Genomic DNA, 25,995 nt, shown 5'->3' with positions numbered 1-25,995 from the left:
CTGTCTCCATAACTATGTTCTTAATTGATCTCTGTAATGAGATAAAAAACTAGTTGGATACTATCCTGGGAGACAGAACAAAATAGATTCCTAGTGCTTTGAACATATAGAGGGATATAAATGTTAATAACAAATTTTCAATAAGAGTATAATTAGCAAAATACTTGATACATGAAGGAGAATATAGCTAATATATTACATTTATGTCTCCTCAGGCAAAATTCTACCTTTTTAATCGTTATATTCCTGGTATATCAGGTCAATTTAACAAGTCATAAGTGGCATTTTGGGCCTAAATGAGATCTATAATTGTTATGCCACATTGCTCTGTTTGTATATAACCATCTTAACGCTTCAGTGGATATTCAGTATCCTTTTGCTTAATATGAGACACTCCCATCCTTTTCTTTCTGCAGAAGAGAAGATGAATTGTTTGTTCTACTAAAATATATCATAACAAAGAGTGCAATTTTAAACTACCGTAGCTTATAGGTTTTCTGAGCTTTATATATCATGCATTATGACAACAGCCACTCAGGCCCATCATAACAATGAAAAGGATTTTATATTATCTACATAGCTGATAATACACCATCAATATATAAGGCTAATTTAGATTGACAGAAGGTGTAGACAAATGCTAATTAGACAATTCTTTATAAAAAATAGTGTATTGTGTAAGAAATAACAATAAAGGTCAAAAACTAAATTGTTAGTTTACAAACTTCCTAAGATATAATTTCCTTTAACTTATTTGTTGAACAAAATCTATGGTTTGGTTTCATGTAGCAGACCAAGGCAATCTAGATATTGGCGATTGCTAATTTGAATACCACTAGTTATCTTTCATGCATAATTTGTATCACTGCATCTTGCATTAGTGGTGCATGCCTTTTTTATGCATTACTTTTAACAAAAATCATTCCATCACAGTTAAGATGGTAATATGTATCTAGAAAGACACAGGAATGATTAATACAATACAAAGCAATTCATCCCACTCCAAAAGTTAACTCACAACTGTGTAATTGGTCAGTAGAGAAACAGAATGCAGAACTAAATCTTAACTAGCGTGTGTTTTGGATATAAGTGCTGGCCAGAAGGTAGTTAGAATAAAGGAGTCAATATCATCAGAGGAGTGATGGAACTTCTAGCACAGGAGGGGCGAAGGATGGCCCCTTTATGACTTGTGGACTTCAACTCCCAGAATTCCTGAGCATGGCTGGCTGGCAGAAATTCTGGGAGCTGAAGTCCACAAGTCATAAAAGGGCCATTGTTCCCTACCCCTCTTCTAGCACAATCACATCTCTGCTTGTTAAGGAAAGAAAGAAGAAGAGAGAGAAGCAGCTATGACTAAGATTGTAGGATGATTTCAACTGAGGAAACGAACAAGAAAAGGAGGCAATAATAGTAAGCCATGTAATGCTTTGTAAATTATATACTAGGTTACAGTGGAATGTTTTTAGTTTTCAATTTTAAGGTAAATCATTAGAATTATAAGAGTCCCTAATAGCTTTCATTAAGTAAAATTGTCTTGCTGGCAATGCAAGCTGAAGAAGACATACAGGTGAAACTCAAAAAATTAGAATATTGTGCAAAAGTTCATTTATTTCAGTAATGCAATTTAAAAGGTGAAACTAATATATGAGATAGACTCATTACATGCAAAGCGAGATAGTTCAAGTCTTGATTTGTCATAATTTTGATGATTATGGCTTACAGCTCATGAAAACCCCAAATTCACAATCTCAGAAAATTAGAATATTACATGAAATCAATAAAACAAGGATTGTACATAGAACAATATCGGACCTCTGAAAAGTATAAGCATGCATATGTACTCAGTACTTGGTTTGGGCCCCTTTTGCATCAATTACTGCCTCAATGTGGCGTGGCATGGATGCCATCAGCCTGTGGCACTGCTGAGGTGTTATGGAAGACCAGGATGCTTCAATAGCGGTCTTCAGCTCTTCTGCATTGTTCGGTCTCATGTCTCTCATCTTTCTCTTGGCAATGTCCCATAGATTCTCTATGGGGTTCAGGTCAGGCGAGTTTGCTGGCCAATCAAGCACAGTAATCCCATGGTCATTGAACCAGGTTTTGGTACTTTTGGCAGTGTGGGCAGGTGCCAAGTCCTGCTGGAAAATGAAGTCAGAATCCCCATAAAGCTCGTCTGCGGAAAGAAGCATGAAGTGCTCCAAAATCTCCTGGTAGACGGTTGCGTTGACCTTGGACTTAATGAAGCACAGTGGACCAACACCAGCAGATGACATGGCTCCCCAAATCAACACAGACTGTGGAAACTTCACACTGGACTTCAAGCATCTTGCAGTGTGTGCCTCTCCATTCTTCCTCCAGACTCTGGGTCCTTGTTTTCCAAATGAGATGCAAAAGTTGCTCTCATCAGAAAAGAGGACTTTGGACCACTGAGCAACAGACCAGTTCCTTTTTTCTTTAGCCCAAGTAAGATGCTTCTGACATTGTTTGTTGTTCAGGAGCGGCTTGACAAGAGGAATATGACATTTGAAGCCCATGTTCAGGATCCGTCTGTGTGTGGTGGCTCTTGATACACTGACTCCAGCCTCAGTCCACTCCTTGTGATAGTCCCCAACTCTTTTGAATGGCCTTTTCCTGACAATCCTCTCCAGGCTGAGGTCATCCCTGATGCTTGTGCACCTTTTTCTTCCACACTTTTCCCTTCCACATAACTTTCTATTAATGTGCTTTGATACAGCACTTTGGGAACATCCAACTTCTTTTGCAATTACCTTTTGAGGCTTTCCCTCCTTATGGACGATGTCAATGATGGTTTTCTGCACAACTGTCAGATCAGCAGTCTTTCCCATGATTGTGATTCCTACTGAACCAGACTGAGAGGCCATTTAAAGGCTCAGAAACCCTTTGCAGGTGTTATGGCTTAATTAGCTGATTAGAGTGGGACACTTCGAACCTAGAATATTGAACCTTTTCACAATATTCTAATTTTCTGAGATTGTGAATTTGGCGTTTTCATGAGCTGTAAACCATAATCATCAAAAGTATGACACATCAAGGCTTGGAACTATCTCGCTTTGCATGTAATGAGTCTATCTCATATATGTTTCACCTTTTAAGTTGCATTACTGAAATAAATGAACTTTTGCACGATATTCTAATTTTTCGAGTTTCACCTGTAGAAGTACATTAAAGAATTTACTGGTACTTCATTCTGACATGCTCAGAATTTACTAGTATCATATTTGCCTCAACAACCATTTATTTTTTGTTTTGCTTTTTTAAATAAAGGATTAGAAAATCCCATTTAAAAAACACCTTGTGTAAATATTAAGTGGAACATTTCTTCAAGGTCTGGATCATGTATCCATTCATTCCTCAGCACTGATCTAGTAATTGAATAAATAAGCTAACAGTATTTAAGGCAGTTAAAATCTTGCCAGTGAATGTGTGAGTGAATCCTGAAGTTTACCAGCCTTGGTAGACAGGAGAATTCTTCATTAATCCCTCACTGGTGCCCAGATTTCCTTCAGACAGTATGCTTAAAGTTTCATCTGTCTGATGGATGGGCACTGTTGATGTTTTCTTTGAGTCATGGAAATTCACCGAGTTTCCGCTTGGCAAAGCATAGCCATTTCCAGCAGCAGTTGAGGTGGACAGAGAATCCCATGGAATTGGGCTTTTCTGCCACTGCAAGTCCAGATTCCAACCAGTCCAGCCATAAAAAGCCAATGTAAAAAGAAAGCCTTGCATGGGGTTCAGCACTCCCTAGGAAGGAAAGAACAGAAGAAGTTATTTGAGGGCCAAAGTGCAGATTATTATACTTTTTAGTGAGAATTTAAAACAGTGAAGTAGCCCAGCTTTCTGTGCTATTATTATCTCCTATTTCAGACTAAAGAATCAGACCTCAAATCACACAGTCATCCTCTATAAAAAAAGTAGACAACAAAATGCAGAAATAAAATATATCTTAAGTAATTCTGGTTTCCTTACGTTCCTGCTATTTATATAGAGTAGATATATGTCCTTCAAGGTATCTCCTAATTTTTTTGTGGGGTGGCTTAAGTTAAATATTTTGGACAAATTGATCTGGTGTGAAAGTATCTTCTGTTTTAGATCTCACTGATGCCATCATAAGAAGTATCTCTCCAGATTCACTTAATAACTGTGTTACTAACTTAACAACTGCAGTGATTCACTTAACAATTGTGGCAAGAAAGATTGTAAAATGGAGCAAAACTCACCTAACAACTGCCTTGATAAGCAACAGAAATTTTGTGGTTGTGGTTGTAAGTCAAAGACTACCTCTAGTAATAATTTAATTGTTCTCTCTTTAGGATCTTTTTAAAATTAAAAAATAAATTATAATATTTTTGACATTCAACCCTAATCGTTATTCAATCCTAATCAGCAAAGATTCATTAAAAGTTACCAAACATAACTTGCATTTTTTAGCCTTAATCAAATAAATTAATTTTATATTTCTTTACTTTTAACACACTTACTTAAAATTTTCTCTAAAAATACAACAAAAAATTTCTTCCCATATTTTTTATCTATAAACAAATCTGTAATGCCTCATCATTTGGATCTAATCAAGAAAATACATTAAGAACTATCAGAAACAACCTGTTATAAATCTTGAATTTTAAGCTCTTCAAGTAAATAGCTTACAAGTTTATTTGTTTTCATTTTCTCTTTGTCTCTCTCAGAAACTCCTTCACAAATTTAACACATACCAGAAACAACATCTATATTTTAACCTTAATCAGATTAAATTTTTTTCCTTTCCTTCTAACACCATAGTTTATCATTTTCTCTGAAAATGCAACAAAAAAGGCTTCTTCTCATAGCTTATTTATTTTAAAGCCTTGTCATTCAGCCCTAGTTGAGAAAACCGATTAAGAATTACTAGAAAAAACATTATATATACTTTAACCTTGATCAAATAAGCCAACTTTATATTTCATTTGTTTTTATAAATCTCTGTATTTGTTCCCTTTAAATAGTATCCAAAATGCTGATATCTTTTCATTTTCTCTTTCTTTTCTCTGGCAATCTTTCATGAGTATAACACATTTCTTTGTAAGACAAAGATTTAAAAAAAGTTATCCAAGTAATTCTTCTGATTTATTATTTGCATCCATTTTAGTTATTAAGACATCAACCAGTTTCAATGACAAATCCAGTGTAATGTTTTTTTCAGTATCATTCTTATAACCTGACATTTTAAAATCCAAATTCAATACAGCTTTATAGTCAGTTGTATTCACTTCTATCTCCATTTTTAAACTTATTTTTATGGTAGCAGACATTCTTATTAGAATTTTCTTTGGGCATTGTTCTCACGTAATTCTTTAATTCTTCCAAAGTTAAAACAATTTTCTCCATTCTGTAGTGGGTCTCTTCTCCTTTAATTATAATTTTAGTTCATTTTGGTTGTTTCTGAGGCTCAGCAACCTCCTCATATATTTTAAATAAGTTTTTAAACAACTCACATGAAGGATTCTTATTATTAATTTCAAAATCTTATTTCCAATCCATTCCTTAGTCCATTTATAACTTTCCAAAATCAATATTGTAATAACCTGCTTGCTATTTATTCCAGGATAACTTTTTAAACTTCTTTTGCTGACGGTGGAAGGAGAATTATCTATGGTATCATGTAACTTGTTATTCTAAAGGTTCTTAATATCTAACAAGCAATTAGCAAGCAATTGTAGGAAAGATAATGGTAGCAGGAGGCAGAGGAGAAGAAGAACAAGCTTTGGTGTATATTCGCTACAATATAAGAGAAAAAAGAGGAAAAACTGGCAAAGAAGTTACAAGGAACTAAGTGTGCTATGATTCAACTGATATAAATACATTAATACAGCTATAGTGATACTTAAAAATGTGTGAACCCTGAAACATGATCTAGTCCCCACACTAGCCCCAAAACTAGATAAAATACATACTTTTGCCAGACACAAATATGTGGCTTTGGATCATTTTACTCAATAGATGAACAATATTTTTGACTCATTTGTTTAACTGGGTTCTCTTTATCTAGTTGTGTGGAGAACAGATCATATTTTAGGTCATGTTTATGCAGAAATACTGAAAATTCAAAAGGGTTCACAAACTTCTAGGCACCACTGGATACATATATTTGTATATACAAGTTGTATATACAAACTATTTAAAATACCTTAGAATGTGTTTTCCCCTTAGTCACCTCAACAAACTTTTAATACATTTATGCATGGCTATAATATCCAAAGCTACAGCTGGGTTTAACACTGTTATACAAATTCAGCTATCACAGATTATTAAATAAATTACTGTTAATCAAATCACATAAAGTGTGAACCCAGTAAATTTGCTTAAAATATCCATATGTACCGGAGGAGACCTTAAATATGCTGGCTGTTTCCCTTTAACCAATGTGCTAGAAAAGGCCATACCATTATAATCCATGTGATCAGTGCTGCAGTTCTGATATTTTTCAAGGAGCTTCCACTGATATCTGGTTGCATTTCCAGGTAGAACAGAAGACCCTCATTTATGATATTTGATGACCAGCTTTTATGGATGTAAAAGTTATGGGTAAAAACAAGACAGAAAGCTTTATAATTATTTGTTATTTTCAAAGCAAAATTAAAACATTTTTTTATCAACATTACTTGTTTTCCTTTCAGGGATAATAAATATTAGTATGAGTACACACATAATTATTTTGTTAAAATCCCTTCAAAGTGACAGAAGCACAGAAAAATTATTAAATAGTATGTTTTTAGTTAGAGCACTATTATTACAGTTATAAAATGAATAATTTTTTAACTTCTTAGTATTATATCAAGCTGTGCTATTACATAGCAATAAAAATAGTAAGAGCACTTAGACAATATTTCATCTGATGGATTATATTTCCTTAGGACTTACTGTTAGGAAGTGGGGAAAGCCTCTTATACACTCTGTGCAGGGTTAATTTAGCCCACAGTCTGGTCATTAAAAGCTTTCAACTATAATAGCTTTATGTCATTTATCTACTCAAAAGGTGAACCAGAATGATGTAAACAAGAGGAAAAGAGGTAAGTAAGAGGTCTCCATATAACCACAATTATCCCTAATTACCACTGATATATCTTACGGGAAGTTCAATAGTAAGATCTATCATCTCACTATTCCAACCTTGGTGTCATCAGAATACATGGCTTCCTATGCCAGAAAATGCAGCTTTGTTCCAAACCACAAACTTTGAACAACAATGTGGATAAGAAATTCTATAAAAAGAGATGATGACAGGAACATCAATGGGAGTTGATAAAAGTCAAGACTGTGGGCGCAACTATATGATAGCAATTCCCCCTTTTTTACTTGTGACATTCATAAACACATATTAAAAAGGGGAGACGTTTTGATTACACAGTTGCCCACCTAATCTTGACATTTTTTGACCCCTTCCCTAAACATCTCTAAAACATAATTAATATAAAAACACTGCTAAATATATATAACATAATTTATTATCACTGTGGTGTTTGAGTATTCAGAACAATATTTTTATTTATTTATATGCAGCCTTTATTATTTTTATAAATAACTCAAGGCAGTGGATATATTCAACACACCTTCCACCTCCTATATTTTCCACAACAAAACCCTGTGAAGTGGATTGAGCTGAGAGAGAATGACTGGCCCAAGGTCACCCAACTGGCTTTCATACCTATGGCAGGATTAGAACTCAGTCTCCCCTTTTCTAGCCTGGTACCTTAACCACTAGATCAAATTGGCTCTCAGATTTCTTTATCTATATCTGCATATCCATAGTTATCTGCATACACAATATACTGTGTATAGTATAAGTATGTATATGCACACACACGCACACCATACATAAAAGTATAGGACTAAGAAATTTTACTTTGTTTCCATATTAGTGCTGAGACTGGGTTACTGTATCCCAGTTATGATTTTCAGTGTTACTGACATGTTAACAGCCAGAGGTCTGTACATTCAAAGAACAAGAAAGGCAGGAGTGGATAGCAATGTTCCTCATCTACTGCAAAATCTGCTGTAGATTCTTTAAGGTCAATCACCAAATAATTTTTAAGTTTGAATTGCTTAATAGTAGAACCAAAAAAGTGTCATCCTGACTATTTTGTACTACTATATTGAAGAGAAGACAGCTGAGAGATGGAATGATTTGGATATTTATTTGATTTTGGAGTTTGTTTATTTGATTTTTGTCATGGAGAAAATCTATGGTATCTACATGGTTGCTAAAAATCAAAACCTAGCTGATTGCATATTATCAATTTATTTGATGAAATAACTATAAAGCTCTATTTAATCGTTCAAATTTGGAGGATTTTTTTAAAACGTAAAGTTGCATCTTGTATATACATTATAGCTATAAATTGTACAGTATTTACAAAATTAAAATTCTGAGAAACCTCTTCCGGTTGGTGACTTGCAGTGACAGGGTGTTGAGTGAGTGCTCGCTGCTCCTCAACACCCCTTTTCACCGTGTTCTGGGGATCCCTTGGGGGGCGCGGGACCCGGAGAGTCCTGCGGACAAAAGAGGAAGCCAGGCGAGTGGGAACGTGGGGTGCGACCACCTCTCGCTGGACCAGGCGGCTCTGTCGATCCAACGCGGTGAGCCGGCCACTGATGGCGGGCTTGAAGTTGCAATAGCCAACAAAAGACGGGAAGCTTAGAAGAAGATCGGAGGTTCCCCATACCTGAAGAGATTGTGCGCTGAGAGAGGAGTTCGGTGGAGTCGGGAGAGGAGTGCTCGGATTGGTGAGAGGTGGCAACGGAGAAGATAGAGCAGATTGTAATCGCGGAAGCCCAACAAGCCGACAAGCCGACGAGCGGATGAGAGAAGCGGAGGGAGTGGATTGCGTTTCTAAAGAATGCGGTGAGAGGGAAGAGAAAGAAAGAAAAGCCTATCGGGGTGGTTGGTTTTGTGTCTTCTGAACGAGTGGAAAGGAAGCAGGAGAAACACAGTGATTAGCTTATTGAGACCCTCGGCGAAACAGGAAGTGCGCCCATTGAACCGGAAGAGAGAAACAGCAGAGGACGAACAAGAAGACGTTCTAGCAGAGAGACTTACCATCGAGGTGCATTGGAGCCCACCAGAGTGGCGAGTTGAAGATTTATAATTTATACTTACACTTATATGTACTCTCCCCCATCCTCCTTTTGAGTATCTGTGTCCTTAATATTTAAACTTTGTTTTTTATATAATTGTCATCAATTAGACTAGTTGATTGTTAAGAACATAGAAATATAGATATACAAAACTAGGTATTAAGCACTGATTACAAATAAGAACCTAGATTTGTATTTAATTAATTAACTTACTATATTGTATACTATACTAATAATAATCTATTTATATCAAAACTTTTTATTGAGGTCTGAATTTAAAACCTATTAACCTATCAATTCATTGTTATTAACTTATTTAATATAGCATAATTATATCTACTGGTAGCACTTAGCAACTTATTTATATCAATACTTTATATATATATTTATATTAAGATTTGAATTTAGGATTTATTAATTGACTAATTTATTGTTATTATTGCTTAACTTAATTAGAGAAGACTCATATAATCAGTGATTGTCGCTTGCTGGAAACGTTTACTTATTCTACTATAGCAAGTTAGAAATTTAGAAATCAAGCATTAACTGAAATTTATTGAGAGTGTATCGAGAACCAATATAGAAGCTAAATAAGGATTTAAGAAAGTATCCCAGAGAAAACGTGGCAAGTGCCACTGGATGATAATTTGGAGAAAGATAGAGGAGATAATAAGAGATCAAAAATCGGTTTTGAAAGAAATGGCAAGTTTGACATCAACAATTGCAAAAACCGGTAAAAAAGTGCCATCTATCCCCACTTTGGCAATGTCTTCCCCAGCCATCCAGAAATCAGTAGAAGGTCTCCAGAAAACAAACAAACCCCCTGTAACCCCTACGTTGCAAACGGTACAATCGTCTCTGCTATCAATACAAGAAACTATGCTTGCGATGCAAGAGAAACTTTTGAACAGTCACTCTGAACTAAAATCAGACATCCAAGCTCTGGATTCCAAAATGAACGAGATCCAAACAGCTATTGCCAGCAATGAAAATAGAATTCAAAAAGCAGAACAAAGGATTGAAAAAAATGAGAAAAAACTGGATATAGTGGACCAAACGCTGTCGGCACAGAATAAAGAAACAGAAGACGCCTTGATTCATCTTGAGATGGACAAGGCCTCGTTTTACCTGCGATTCCAAAACATCATGGAAGATAAGGAAGAGGACTTAGGAGATAAGATGGCTGAGCTGATCGCAGAGACCCTTCAGCAAGACAAGCAGGACATAATTCGAGAGATTGACGAGGTGTACAGAGTCCAAACGAGAAAGAAGAAATAGGCTCCCTAGAGAGGTCCATGTTCGCTTTGCTAGAAAAAAAGTTAGAGATATTCTGTACAATATAGCCCGGGAGGAAAAAATTATCTATGGGGGAAAAGAAGTCAATATTTTGAAACAAATTCCAAGGAGAGTGAAGGAAAGGAGGAAAAACTATAGATTCTTGACAAACCAATTAAACAGGAGAAGCATAATATTTAGGTGGCTTTTGCCAGAAGGAATGTTAATTTCTTGGCAAGGGAGGAAAATCAGAATTGACTGTTTAAGCGATGCTCAAGACTTCCTAGACCAACTAAGGGGAGGAGAAGAGGAACAAACCAGTAAGGAGGAAAACGAGATAGCAAATACAGAAGAAGAGACATCCCAAGAACAAATCACAAGAGAAGACATAGAAGAGGAGAAGAAAAAGGAAGACACAGAAGAAAAAGGGGGGAAAATCTAGACCAGTGAGAGCAGTAACTTTAAAAGGTAAATAAGTACAAGAGACTAGAAACTAATTATAGGAATGAACGATACTAAGATCATATCGTTGAATGTGAATGGCTTAAATGACCATAAAAAAAGAAGGATAATATTGTCGAAATTGGTGAAACAAAACCCCGATATAATTTGTATCCAAGAGGTCCATATAAAAAAAGATGAAGCCAACCACTTAAATTATACTAAATTTGGTAATGTATTTTCTTCACTAGCCGACAAAAGAAAAAGGGGGATAGCTATCTATGTTAAGAAAGGAATAGAGGCAGAATGCAAATACCAAGATGAAAAAGGGAGAATACTTATAGTAGAAATAACGAGAGGTAATTCTAAGGTGTTATTGGTAGGGGTCTATGCCCCGAATAAAAAACAAGGGAAATTTTACCGGAAACTCCACGAATAGCTGGCAAAATGGGCACACATTGAAATATGTATGCTGGGAGATTTTAATGGAATTGTGGATCCAAAGTACGATTATAAGTGTGACATAACTAAAAAAAATAAAAGATCTCCCTTACCAAAGCCCTTTTTTGATTTGGTGGACGAGATAAATTTAGCAGACATGTGGCGTACCTTACACCCCCAGGATAGACAATTTACCTTCTATTCAATGCCACAGAGCTCTTGGTCCAGAATAGATATGGTTTGGGCTACCAGAAAATTGGCTTTAGAAATTAAAAAGGTTAACATGTGCACGAATACTTGGGCAGACCATAAGCTCCTTGAAATCAGTTGGCTCCATGACACCAAAAAAATACACCAGAAATGGAGTTTAAAGATTAATTTGTTAAATGAAAAAGAGTTTTCACTTAAATTGAATGAAGAAGTCAAACGCTTCTTCATAGAAAATGGGAATCGAGAGACAGCTAAAGAAATCGTGTGGGACACCATGAAGGCTTATGTGAGAGGGGTAGCTATCTCATATACTGCCTTCAAAAATAAGGAAAAAAGAAAGATTAGAGAAGAACTCACCCAAAAACTTTTACAAGTTGATGATGAACTTCAGCAACGCCCGGGAGATGAGGCGATTAAACAACAGTGGTTGATGATGAGACATAAATTGAACTTATTGGACCAGGAGGAGATGGCGCAAAAAATAAAAAGATCCAAGCATTATTGTTTTGAGAACGCTAACAAGTCGGGGAGATGGTTGGCGTATAAATTAAAGAAAGAGAAGGAAAAAAACCAAATATTAGTGTTAGAAGACTCTCAGGGTAACTTGCTGACGAAGGAAGAAGATAAATTAGAAAGCATAAGAAAATTTTATGAATGTCTATATAAGAATGAAGGAATTGAGTTAACTAAGGTAGAACAGTATCTGTTGGAAGCCAATGGTAAGAGCCTTGGTACTACAGTGGTTTAAAGCACCCTGTTATTAACACAGCTGCCTGCAATTTACTGCTGGTTCGAATCTCTCCAAGGCTCAAGGTTGACTCAGCCTTCCATCCTTTCTAAGGTAGGTTAAATGAGGACCCAGTTTGTGGGGGCAATAAGCTGACTTTGTATAAATATACAAAAGTATGAAGGCTATTGCTGAATGCACTGTAAGCCGCCCTGAGTCTCCGGAGAAGGGCGGCATATAAATCAAATTAAAAAAAAAATGTACCTCCAATCTCCGAAGAAGAAAAGGAAAGGTTAAATGAAAAGATCACTATAGAGGAGCTAAAAACTGCCCTATCTAAAATAAAGAAGAACAAAACCCCTGGCCCAGATGGTCTCCCTGGGGAATTATACCAAAAATTTGATGATGTCCTGAAATTAGAATTGCTAGAAATACTAAATGATGCTCTTGCTGGTATAACAATCCCAGACTCTTGGAGGGAAGCGTATTTGACGCTCATACCGAAAGAAGGTGCCGACCCGAAGCAGATATCAAATTATAGACCCATCTCATTGCTGAATGCAGATTACAAACTATTTATGAATATAATTGCGGAGAGGCTCAAAAAAATTTTAAATCGATGGATACATAAAGATCAAAATGGTTTTCTCCCAGGGAGACAGATTAGAGATAATTTGAGAACAGTCCTTAATACTATAGAATATTATGAACAACACCCTGAAAAACAGCTGGCTTTAATGTTTGTCAATGCCCAAAAGGCATTCGACAACTTGAATTGGTCCTTTATGATAAATCAAATTGACCTAATGGGATTTGAAACCAACTTCAGGAAGATGATAGAGAATATTTACCAAAACCAGAGGGCAAACATATTAGTAAATGGAGACAGAACCCAGGTATTTCAGATACAAAAAGAAGTGAGGCAGGGATGCCCCCTATCGCCCTTACTTTATATCTTGGACTAGAGGTGCTACTTAGAAAGATTAGAGGTTTAATCTTTCTTAAAGATTAAAGATCTTTCTAATCTTAAAGGTTTAAAGATTAGGAAGGAAACATTCAAAATCCAAGCTTTTGCAGACGACGTTGCCCTCATAATAGAAGATCCATTAGAAACCGGTTTAAAATTAATGCAGGAAATACAGGATTATGGAGAAGTGGCGGGCCTTAAAATCAATAAGAACAAAACTAAAATAATAGTGAAAAATATGACAGATCCACAAAAAAAAGAATTAGAAGATTTATTAGGCCTCCAGACAGTTAAGAAAATAAAATATCTGGGAATATGGATTACCGCAAGATTCTCCTCATTAAAAGACGATAACTATACCCCCCTATTGCAGAAAACCTATCAAGACCTTGAGAGATGGAAAAGGCTCAAACTATCCCTGATTGGCAAAATTGCAGCGATCAAAATGAATATCCTACCTAAAATTTTGTTTCTATTCCAAAACATTCCGATACCACTAGATAAAAAATTCTTTTTGGACCTGAACAAACATATTAGGAACTTTTTGTGGGAGGGCAAGAAATTGAGGATTTCTTTTAAGATACTTCAAGGGAAAAGAAATCTGGGAGGGTTTGGGCTCCCTGATTGGGAACTATATCAAAAGGCGGCAAAAATAATCTGGATAAAGGAGTGGATCAAGCTACAAGACGGGAGAATTTTGACACTAGAAGGACATGATCTCCGTGAAGGATGGCATGCTCACCTGTGGGATACAAAGAATAGGAGGAAAACTTACTTTCATAAACATAAAATTAGGGAGACACTTATCCATACGTGGGAGGAAATTAGACAGAGGGTTTACACCAAGGTACCTAGCTGGTTGTCTATTATGGAAGCTTTAGTGGCCCCCAATAGGAGAGATGATTACAAATTGGGCACATACAAGGAAGGACATCTTGGATGAAGAAGGGAAGCTCAAACCTCTGGATGTATTGAGGGACCAGGGGTTCAACTTGGATTGGTGGAATTACCTCCAGATAAATTCCAGATTTCAAAAAGATAGAGATAAATTTGGTATTGAAGCGAAATACGGACATTTTGATAAAATTATTTGGGGAACAGATAAGAAAATGCTATCAAAAATTTACAATTTCCTATTAGATGAGGATAGAGCAGAGACCATAGCAAAAAATCAGCTAAACATCTGGGAAAAAAATTTAGGATACAGACTTAATTTCAACGACTGGGAGATGGCCTGGAATAGGAACTACAAAATAACGAAATCGGCAACATTCAGAGAAAACCACTATAAAATGTTACACAGATGGTACCCTGCCCCGGCTAGGTTAGCGAAAATATTCCCAAATCTCCCAGACACATGTTGGAAATGTGGAAAAACGGTCGGCACCTTCTATCATCTATGGTGGACCTGTCCTGAGACCAAAAAGTTCTGGTTAAAGATCTGACTCTGGCTCTCAGAAATAACGGGACAGGAGATAGCCCTATCCCCAGAATCTTTCCTCTTGGGTATGACTGAAGATGGCCTCAATAATAACAAAACGCAACTCATAATTCAGATTACAACAGCGGCTAGATTAGCCTTTGCGAAACTCTGGAAAAATAAATCTATGCCCTCAGAAGAATTATTAATAAACAAAATTCTAGAGTGCGCAGAAATGGCAAAATTGACGAGTGAGTTAAAAAATGAGGAGAATGCTAAATATTATGAAGTATGGGGAAATTGGTATAACTGGTTGAAGAATAAAATAAAAGTATGAGCATAGGATATGACCTGCTATATATTTGAATTGGATTTAATCCTATAGAACACTGTATAGTTAAAGATGAACTTATTCAACGTACGATGTACCAAATTGTATAAACACTGTACCTCTGATCAAGAAAGAGATTGTATACTATTTTTATATTTTGGAAAAAACCAATAAAGTATTTAAAAAAATTAAAAAATAAAATAAAATAAAATTCTGAGAAACCTGAGGTCTGCCCAACATAAGTATGTATTTTTATATCATACGTTAGTTTTTCCTGACATCTCAAGTAATTAATTCATATTTACCTATGTTCTAATTTGATTTTTAAACTAATCTTCCATCAGCTTTTCCCCAAGACCTCCTTTTCAGCTCATTACTGTAGAGTTTAACTTCCCTTTCTCTATATCTATTAAGCATATCACCTTTGCTTTTACTGTCTGGCATAATTTGATACCTTGACTGATTTTTTCTGGATGATGAATACTGACATTAAGACTGATTCATTCATCAGCTTCATTATTATCTAATTTATATCAACTAAATCTAATAGTCCCCATCCTGCAAAGGGGTGTATATGGAATCATGACAAATGAATTATGATTGCATAATGGGAAAAAAATACAAAAACAACCTAAACCTGACATTGGGTCAATCAATGATAGGTTACATAAATGCTCCAGAAATTCCTATCCTTTCAAATATATGATTATTTATGTTCCAGCTCATCCTCTCCTATTATTTTTAAATCCCCCAATGCCAAAATTTGTTGCCAATAACTTTTGGTTGTTATATGTGGGATAAACAGTCTCAAAGCAAATATTTCATAGAGTTCTTTAGTACCCAGAATGATCTTTCCAGTTACATTTGGTAACGTTTTCCATTATGAAAATTTTATTCCAAGAATATAAAATCAAATCTGCTTTGGATGATATATAAATAATACATTAATATATAGCAATAGCACATAGACTTATATACAGCTTCATAGTGCTTTACAGACCTCTCTAAGCAGTTTACAGAGTCAGCATATTGCGCCCAACAATCTGGGTCCTCATTTTACTGACCTCGGAAGGATGGAAGGCTGAATCAACCTTAAGCTGGTGAGGATCAAACTCCTGGGAATGAGCAATATTGCATTCTAATCACTGTGCCACCACATATGAGAGATAAATATTGTTGTCAAAGGCAACATTCAAAAAAGTTTTGCATTATAACAGGAAGAGACAAAGGAATCTTACATTAAAATTACAGTGGAGCATTTACAGATTAAGAAAATACATATAGTTCAGCCAAAAATCCAACATATGGATTTCCCTGTCTTTGAAAAGTTTCCTTTATTTTTTTTAATCTTACCAAACAATTATGATCAGCATAATTTTGAAAAAGCGATTTTTAATCTCTGTCCCCAGCCGCCTTTCATTCTCTGTGTAGATTCCTTGTCTTCCCTTCAATAAAGATGCAACTGAGAAGCAGAAATGAAGTGTGTTCATTATATTATTCAACAAAGAAGCCGATCCTGCCTAGCTAGAGCAAGCCTGCCACATTTTGAATGCAGAAGGCAATATACCATGGATCTGCCCCGCCCCCACTTTCTAGTAAGTAGAATTGCTTTGTTAATCTTATTTTTTTCCTATTAAAAATCCAATTACCATTTGGAATCTTACCGGCAGCCACAGTTCTACTGAAAAGAATTGGGTTGGCCATCAAAACAAGCACCAGTGGAACATACGTGGTGACATAATGAGGAATTGCATGCTCCAATCCATTTTCACAACTGTAAAGTAGGGAGAAAGGACAGATTATAATTCTGATTTATTTGTTCCCAAGTTGAAAATGATTCCTGCTTAATCAAGGAAGATTTCTTGTGGTTTGCTTACAATGCAATTAGGAATACATGTTGAATAGGCATCTTCAGTGTGGCAGCATCGACTGCTAGCTGGACAGAAGGCTATATTTGTGTGAACAAATATATATTATATAACTGGTAGTGATTGTACAGTAACTGATTATTTTTCAAACAAAGAATGATTATATGGAGAAATCTTATGAAGGTGGAAGCTTTCAGGAGGCCACTTAATTGATCCAATTTATAGAAAAATAAGAAAAGGGATTGAAATGCATTTGAAAAATGGCCTACTGCAAGAAATCAATACTAACCTGATCGACACCAAAAAGGCTAAGTATGAATTTATTCTAATGTTCTAAGTGGAAAAATTAGAAATTATTCCATAACTTGTATTTGGAGAAGTAAAGGCATTTAAGTCATTCAGATAAAATATCTTTAACTGTGATGGAGGCAGAGAGCTATTAAAATATAAAAGCGGAAATGGAAGGTTGCAACAATGTTGCATGCATTGTGCTAAAGAGGTGAGCAGGACAACATCCCAAACTTGTGAAATCACTCATTCTCTCTTATACCCTTTTCTCTATTTCACCTCCCTCTTTTCTCTCATGTCCTCCTTGCTCATTGCACAACAATTAGACATAGAGTCAGTTGCAATTCCATAATGATATGTTTCTTAATGGTTTAATCGGTTATACAAATACAGCAGGTTGTTGGTTACATGGCCCATTTGAGAATTTGAGAACACAGAACAAAAATACCGCCCTCAGCAAACAAAAAAATGAAAGAAATTTGTATTCTTTCATATACAAATTTCACATCTCACTGCTTTAAAAATTCCCCATCTCTCACAGGCCTCCCAATACTAGAGTTCCTTTGTGAGATTAAAATTTTCTGGAAAAATGGATGTTTGCAGTTAAAACAAAAGCTAGTAGTGGGAGGAAGATCCAAACATTTGCATCCATTTAGGTTCCCCTAAAATGACTCCCGTCACTATCCACCTTAGCACTGTATTGTGACAAGAGCTTGCCCTGAAGGATTTTCCTTATAATAGTAATTAAACCCTAAGACTTACCCAAGTAAATATTAAGTCAGGTCTTTTAATTATTTTTGACATGTGTATACTTTCTAATTTTTTCTCCAGCATATAAATTCCCATGCAGTCTATAGACACTGACAAGTTCCTAACTTTGGACAAGTATCTCCTCAAGACTGAACAACATAACAAAGGTTGGGTTTCATTCAGGGGTGGGTTCTAAATTTTTTTACTACCGGTTCTGTGGGCGTGGCTTATTTTGTGGGTGTGGCTTGGAGATCATGTGACTAGGTGGGCGTGGCTAGCTGGTCAGAGTCATTTCTGGAAGGTCCTCGCACTTACGACCAGTCCTCGCACTTATGACCCGACTCATTTGTTTGCTTTTAACACTGATCAGCTGTAGGACAGCCCTTTGAAGCCCCACGGCAAGAGTTTAAACAGTTTTTTTCTCTCTAGTCATCAGCTGGGACTCAGGAAGCAGTAATAGATTTGGGGTGGGACCAAATAAAAGGTAAGAATAACGTGGGTGGGGGGGGTGGGAGGGCGGGGGGGAGAACCGGTTCGGTGATGTCATATCGTCACCGCTACTGGCTCGGCCGAACCGGACCAAACCAGGAGGAACCCACCACTGGTTCCATTGTATATCATGGTAGTGAAGCTGGCTTTCAAATGATTAGATTCCCCTCCTTTTAATAAATATGGATCCAACCAATATCCTTCAGTGTCCTTTAATTTAAACAAATAATTGAAATGATTTAAAATTCAGGCAATGTTAGACTTACCTAGAAACTGAAGGATAGTAGAGCATAGCAACTCCTTCCACGCACAGCAAAATTGCCAAGCCCCATGTCATCATATGGTATAACACAATAGTACTAGAAGGATATTGGAAAGAAAAATAAGATGTGAATATTGTTCCTTGTCAAGTTTTAAAATTACATGAGTACTTTCATATTTCAAGGCAAGTTGAACTGATGGTGAAAAAAGAATACAAAGTAAGCTTTTGAAAAGCAATACAATCTAACAATAGAAAATACCAATATAAAAATACACATTCTGCAGCAAATTTAAACAGAATAAAAGCCAATTGAATGTTGAAACCAAATATTAAGTAGCAAAGATTTTTTTTTTCCTTCTGCTCAATTGTGTTCAATTCTCTGATATCGTCTGGAGAAATCCTTGCATTTTACAGGTGACTTTGCCTCCTTCCTAGGGCTGAGAGAAAGTCACTGATCCAAGATCATAGGCTCTGCGCCTAAGACAGGACTTGAACTCACAGTTGCCTCATTTCTAGCTTGATGCCTTAACCACTACGCCAAATTGGCTCTCATATTAATTATTAAGCAGACCATTATCCATATTCATCCATGAAGATAAAGCTATCTAAATGTGCACCTAATCATGAAAATATACCATCCTGAAAATATCCCATGTTTAAAATGTAATGTTCATTTGTGATACCTCACTCCTGCTGATCTTCTAACTACCAAGTATGAATCCACAGCATAGCAAAACAGCCACCAAAAGACAGCACTGTACAAAAGTTGAATCCACATCTGAGAAACAAACAGAAAATCTTAGGTACTTAGAACAGGATTATTGACATGTTGTTACTTACAAGTCTGAAATGTTATGTCCAGCTGTGTTCAGTATACTACACAGAACACCAAAGACAATTGGGTCAAGTAATTTCTACTGACCTGTGAGTAGCATCTTCTTCCTAAATTCAGATATATGTAATGTTTGTTCAGCGCTTCAAATTCAAATAATTTTTGGGGAAATGTTTTAGATCGTGCCAGAGCATGAATACAGGTCTTTACCATAGCTGCATCTTTTCCCAGAATTATACCACTGATCTCACCAATAGCCATGTGAATATAGGAAAACACAAAGCTACTTTAAAGAGATGCAGACAGATGCTTGGAATCTGCGATCTTTAGAATCAAATCCAAAATCCTGCATAATCCAAATGTACAATCTATTCAACTACAGAATTATTTCTTTTTTACTCCAAAAGAACAGTAAGATATTAAAAAGATATTTAAGCATGGTGAGAAGTCAAACTAAAGGAAACTAAGAGCAGTTCTCATAATCTTGGTTACTCAGGACTAGTGACTGTGCTTCATGACAAAATTATTAAATATATTAAACTTGATTGCACATATTTCTCATGAAAATTGGATGGAAATTAGAATATAAGTTTTCAATCAAATTCCATTTATCTGAACACAATTCACAAATTTTGATTAGATCATTTATCAGTTCTTAATAGTGTTTACAAGTTAGCATTTTTGCTCATGGGGACTGAATTTTCACTGCATATTAGACTGGTCTGAAACTTTATTTCTATTGGACTTCCACTTCAATTCCTTCAATTGTTATTTTTTACTTAAGCTACTTTGGCCTTATACCTTTTTAGTCACTATTGCCAAAGGTAAACTATACAGCTTACCTGCGGAAAGTTATAATTTAATCATGCTGCATACAATACTGAAAGTCAAACTTTTTCTCAAAGAAAAAAAATGAAATTCAACTTTAAAAAACCCAGTTATTGAAAGCAAATGCTGCTCTAAAAACATTAACAAAATATTAAATGAAGAGCAGAAGTTAAGTACATTCAAGATGATGATTACTAAATAAATGGGCATAGGATTTGCTGCTTTAGACTATAACCTGTTTTTTATTTATATAAAAATAAGGAGGCTAATGCCTCCTACTAAGGCAGCATTTAACATCCAGCTGCCTGCAATTACTGTGAGTTCAATTCTTACCAGGCTCAAGGTCGACTCAGCCTTCCATCCTTTCTAAGGTGGGTAAAATGAGGACCTGGTTTGTGGGGGCAATAAGATGACTTTGTATAAAATATACAAAAGCATGAAAGCTATTGCTTAACGCATTGTAAACCGCCCTGAGTCTCCGGAGAAGGGCGGCATATAAAAATAAATAAATAAAAATAAAATAAATAAATAAATATTTTTGCAAAAGTCACAAAATTACTAGCATAAATGAAAAAATAAAATCTGAGAACTAGTATAACAGTGTGTTTACCAAGTTCTATAACCCATGAGCTGACTATAGATTTGCCTGCAAAGTTTTAAAAGCTCATATTAAGAAACACTATAGAACTTCCAGCTCAGAATACTTAGGAGCTGTATTGGGAGAAATTCTATGGCTTCAGGAAATAAAATAGTTACTGATTAGTTCTGAATGTGGTTGGAGAAGAGTTTTCTATCAATTCAGTTTAACACTACTTTCATGTTTACTATAAAAGATACATAGTTGTTTGAGACAGTCCAGAGAAGCCCAACTATGAGTACTAATTCTGTCATTGTAAGGTTACATTTGCAGAATCTTGCAAATCTGAAAGTACCCTTCACATCCCTCACTTTTACTCTTTGGAGGATACTTTCTCCATTCACTCATCTTTTAACCTGATGTCTAGGCTGTGGCTCTTCTTTCTCTCTCCCAAGGTCATTTCCAAATACCACTATGAAGTAAAAAAATAATGATTCTCTATTCCCTGTTCTTCTGGCTATTTGAATTAGCAATACAGTACATCCTCCTGCAACCTTTTTCATGATATGTTGGAGTCTACCACACCCATCAACCACAAATACTGTAGCAGTGTTTATGGACTCCAGAACAAGTTCTGGATATTAATTAGGGGAAGACTGCACTAGCATTTTTTTTATCTATCTATAGTTGTGACATATATGGATTTGGCTCTTGCATGCCTTTGCACATAAACCAACACTAAAAAAAAATGTGAACAGATCATGAGATGTCACATACCTATTCCATTCCACTATAAAGCTCATACACTGAATCACTTTACCAATATAAAATATGAAACAAAAGCATGAGAAACACGTCTTCCGGAATGGTTTATAATCCTTTTATCACCAACGGTCATAGGTCTGGATATATGTTTGTGCATTAGGAAGCTTAAGCAGAGCAGGCCATATAATGCTCTATTTGGGATCACATGACCAGCACGAGAGGAAGGCTTGGAATGGAGTAATCACCAACATTCCAAGTCACTGTCCATGCCCTGGAGGAATGTAAATTGCAACAGTATTGTGGGTACTAATTTCCAGTTTAGTTTGCATACAGCATTCCATTTATTTTTTTCTCTACAACCGAAGGGCTGATCAGGCCCATTTTTAAGCTTGTTATTTCATTAATCTATTTATTGTGCCCCCATATCAAATATGAATCTTTCTTTTCCTGTACAAATAGGCAAACAGAATCCCTGTATCTTGGAATAATTTATTTCCAATATTCCCCTGGGTGAGAAAGAATGGGAACACAGCCCAAGTAATCTATCCTGGCCTTTTCAAAGGAGAGAGGTATCAGTGCAACTTAGTAGCAATTTCTTTTATACCTACCGCACTTCCTACACAGAATGTAGCAGGCCATATATTAGTTTGATTCGCTAAAGATATATTTGCCACAAAGTCTGGGAACCCTAACCAGATGATAGATCGGAAGATTATACCTATAAGGAAGAGAATAAATCTATATTAATAAGGTACGACTCTGACCACTTTAAAATTCATATTGTTTCATACTTTCCCAATGTATTAGAAAGAAAAATTGGCTTCATTCAGTTTTCTATGATGAATTGTTTTTTCCTTTTATAACTTGAAGCTATTCTATTCTGAATTATTTTAAATCTCCCATTCAAAACTGCCCATTTTTAGAACTAGTATTATATTCCATCTATGTTGCTAGTCATTCTAAAACCATTTTATGTTTGGTTCCTGCTTTCAAGGACCCTTGAAAAAGAAAAACATTTTCTAAAATATATATTCCAAATATTTTTGTTGCTTTTATTTCAGCGCCTTTCTCTGTCCCCTTTCTCTCCTCAAATACAAACAGCCAACAACACTGCAAGCAGCAGCTATCAAGAAGAAAGGTAGATGATAGACAAGGATTTGGTTCTGCTGCTCTGCTTTCCAAAGCTTATTTCCCATGTAACTCAGGATATGGCCTTAAGGACTGGGAAACATTCTTTTTTATCTACTTTTTCTCATCCCTCATTTTATGTGAGGTTAGGCAGGATTGAGGACACCATCTCTTTGCTTTTGTTTTTATCATTCAGAAAAGATCTATTTTTATTGCAATGGGAGTGTGTTTTCATTCTCAAGTGGTATTTTGGTAAAGGCTCTGGCCTGACAATTAAAAGCTGGGTGACTGGCAACTTTGTTTCTGTGTATGTATTGGGGATAGAAAATGTAGAAACTGTACATCTTTTGTATGAATCAGGATTAGAAGTACTACAGTTTTACTCCCTCTGACATACATACACTTCCACCTTCCATCTTCTGGTCCACAGCTGCCTGCCTGGCCAATAACGAAAGGATCAGCAATATAAGAATCTCTTGTCAGTTCTCTAGTCAATCCTAGCTATTTTCTGGAAAGAAGGATGAATAATCTGCATTCTCAGTGACCTTTGTCACAGTAAGACTGCATACTGCAAGAACCACTGACTGGATTAATGGGGATTGGCTTCTATGGCTGTGTTGTGGGAGAAGGAGAAGGAAAAATCATATGCTTGTCTTCAGACCCAGCTTTCAAATTTTCACTATGGTCATGTGAATGGCTAGATCTGAAAGGATGGATTTCATTCATGAACTGAGACATGTAAGGGATTAAAAACTGAATGGTTTTAGCCAAATTCTTCAGAAGAAATGTGGCAGTGAAAATAAATAGGTCAATAAGAGCTCTCTCTCTCTCTCTCCCTCTCTCTCTCTCTCTTTCCCTCCCTCCCATTCTGCTTTCATGAATATCTTTCATGAGACAAGGGGAAAAGAGTTTTTTAAATGGGAATTTTTTGCAAACTGTATTACAAATATCAGAAAAGCAAAAACTGTATCTAAATAAACATGTTTTGAAAAAAATATAAAGCAATTTCCTTCATATTCTATCTGAGTCACTTTTAACACATTAATTAGTCTTTCATTGGAGATTATGGATTAAACTGTGAAATAACTAATATTCATTACTATTTTGTCTGCCTAACAGTAATTTATCTTTTAAAAAACAACTTTCTGTTATAGTGCATACCAACTCTAACTGCATGTGGATTAAGAAGCAATTCCCATCACATCCAAAGATATTTCTTTCTATCTGCATTTAGAACAGCAAGTTTAATTCTGGTCATTGAAGGCTTTTCTATTTGGCTTCAGATTTATCAAATTATGAGTCTTGAGTATTAAGTCTGTGGAAAGGGGGTCAAGAATGCTTACATACTAGTAGACAAACCAATTAGGCAACAGAAGAGCTGGCTTTTTATATAATGTTAAAATGAACTGATAGCAACAGCAACTGCAATCGAAGTCACAAATACAAACCACAACCATACCTTGCTTTGAAATAACATGTTTTACTGCATATCAGAAAATCCAGGAATAAATTTGAACCTACTCTACCAGACATTGTTGCCTTTTTTTTTTTTGCCTGTTGTTTTTCTTTATGTCAGAGGAGCTAATTTACTGGTACTATTGTCCTAGGATAACATATTTTATGAATAACAGAGTTGGAAGGGAACCTTGCAAGTCTTGTAGTCCAACCTCCTGCTTTAATATTCCCTATTAAAATTTCATATTTCAAGTATTGTTTGGGTTAGTTGGTTCCACTAACCCAAATGCTGGTAGAATAATGTCATTTCTTACAGCTTTCCCAGTAATATAACTGTAGCCAACTTGGCTTGTTCAGTTTGTATGGAATGCCATGATAAGCCTTTTCAATCCCTCTGGATACATTAAAGTTAATGAGCAGAAAAAAGAGATTCAGCCTTAAAACATCTGAAATTTCATTTTTCCTGACCTAGGAGCAAGTCCGCTTAAAATTACTGGGCTTGTTACAAAGCAGCAACCAGGCTGCAATGCTAGAGAAGCTCTATTGGGTTCCAAACTATTGATGTGCCTTGTCAAAGTTACTCCATCACCTTAGTCTTATATTAAAACGTCCTTAGGTGGCTGGAAGAGAAACTCTGTTTCTCCCAGCTCCTCCCTCCCTCTCTCTCTCTTTCTCTCTCTCTGCTCTTTGGTGGGATCCCCCAAACCTCCTCATTTAATTATCAAATGTATATAGCGGCCCATCTCATCAGAAGTGACCTCCTTACCCAGCGAGCCCAGCATGTCACAGGCGGAGATGAAGAGGAGGATGGTTGTGGAGGAGGAAGCCTTGGAAATCGCCCGCGAGCCCCGGCCCTTCTTCGGGAGGAGCTGCAGGGCGCTCAAGAGAATCCCGGCAGAGGCGCTGCCAAGGCAGACCCCGCAAAAGACCTCCGGCTTGAAAGACACCACAAGCTTCGTGGAGACGTCCCGGTTGGGGCAACAGAAAGTTTCCAGCCTCGGAGAGGCCATGGCAAGTTTTTGGGAGACTAGAGGGTCGGGGTGGGAGGAAGGGCCGCGCGCTTTCGCTCGCTCCTAGGAAGCTCTTGCAGGCTTTCTGTCCTGTTCTTCCTCCAGCTTAGAGTTGGGGTCACGCGATGGCCGGATCATGTGGCGAAGTGGCGACTCAAGCCCCGGAGCTCCCATTCCCGGCTCCGTTTTTTTTTTTACCCTCACCAGGCGGAACTCCTAGTAGGGCAGCGAAACTGGCGGGAGCAAGAGATCCGAAGCGCGTGTCTTCCCTTCTCTTTGCTCCAAGGCGTTGGCAGGGCTTCACTCAAACAGCATTGCTTCTTGCAGGACCGTGTGCCCTCTTGGAGTGGTGGTGGTGGGGGGGGCTTCAGAGAGAAAGCGAGGCTCTGCAGAGGTGCCATCTGAAAAGAAGCAATCCCTTCAGAAGGATCAACTTCCGTATTTCGTAAATTAGGGATAGAGGATTACCGTTTCTCATCAATGATTCCTGGCTGTTAGTGTCACTCGCTATGGTATCGATCCTCCTCCCTTCACTTGGTTTTGTTATAGTTGGGAGATCTGTTTCCTGAAATCCTGATTGCCCTAAAACAGTTTTTCCGAAGTTGGCTGGTAGTTCAGCACTCCTGAAGAACTTAAAAGGTTTGAGACTTGTGATCACATCATCTGACCCCGGGGCCCACTAGTTATTGCTTTGAGCATCCCTCCATCAACTGCATCTTGAATTTCCACTTTGCACTATCATACCGCACCTGAGCTCAGAAATCCATATGAAAACTAGATAATGACAATGATGTAAACT

The 25,995-nt window shown here is 36.5% G+C and overlaps 1 protein-coding gene across 1 annotated transcript; it reads right to left on the bottom strand.

Annotated features, from left to right (window-relative positions):
* Positions 1 to 655: 655 nt before the first annotated feature.
* GPR143 (G protein-coupled receptor 143) lies at positions 656 to 25,995 on the bottom strand. The gene is made up of 8 exons (XM_034435687.3): positions 24,953 to 25,995; positions 22,212 to 22,321; positions 19,285 to 19,379; positions 18,606 to 18,698; positions 16,609 to 16,718; positions 16,298 to 16,406; positions 6,441 to 6,558; positions 656 to 3,762 (listed from the first exon to the last, which is right to left on the bottom strand). The coding sequence occupies exons 1-8, from the start codon at positions 25,194 to 25,196 to the stop codon at positions 3,463 to 3,465; spliced, it is 1,179 nt and encodes a 392-aa protein (XP_034291578.1). The 5' UTR covers positions 25,197 to 25,995; the 3' UTR covers positions 656 to 3,462.

The sequence above is a fragment of the Pantherophis guttatus genome, chromosome 5 (genome assembly GCF_059756535.1).
Source record: "Pantherophis guttatus breed Tessera chromosome 5, ASM5975653v1, whole genome shotgun sequence".
In the NCBI taxonomy this organism is placed as follows: domain Eukaryota; kingdom Metazoa; phylum Chordata; class Lepidosauria; order Squamata; family Colubridae; genus Pantherophis; species Pantherophis guttatus.
This window is presented reverse-complemented; position numbering and strand designations above follow the sequence as displayed.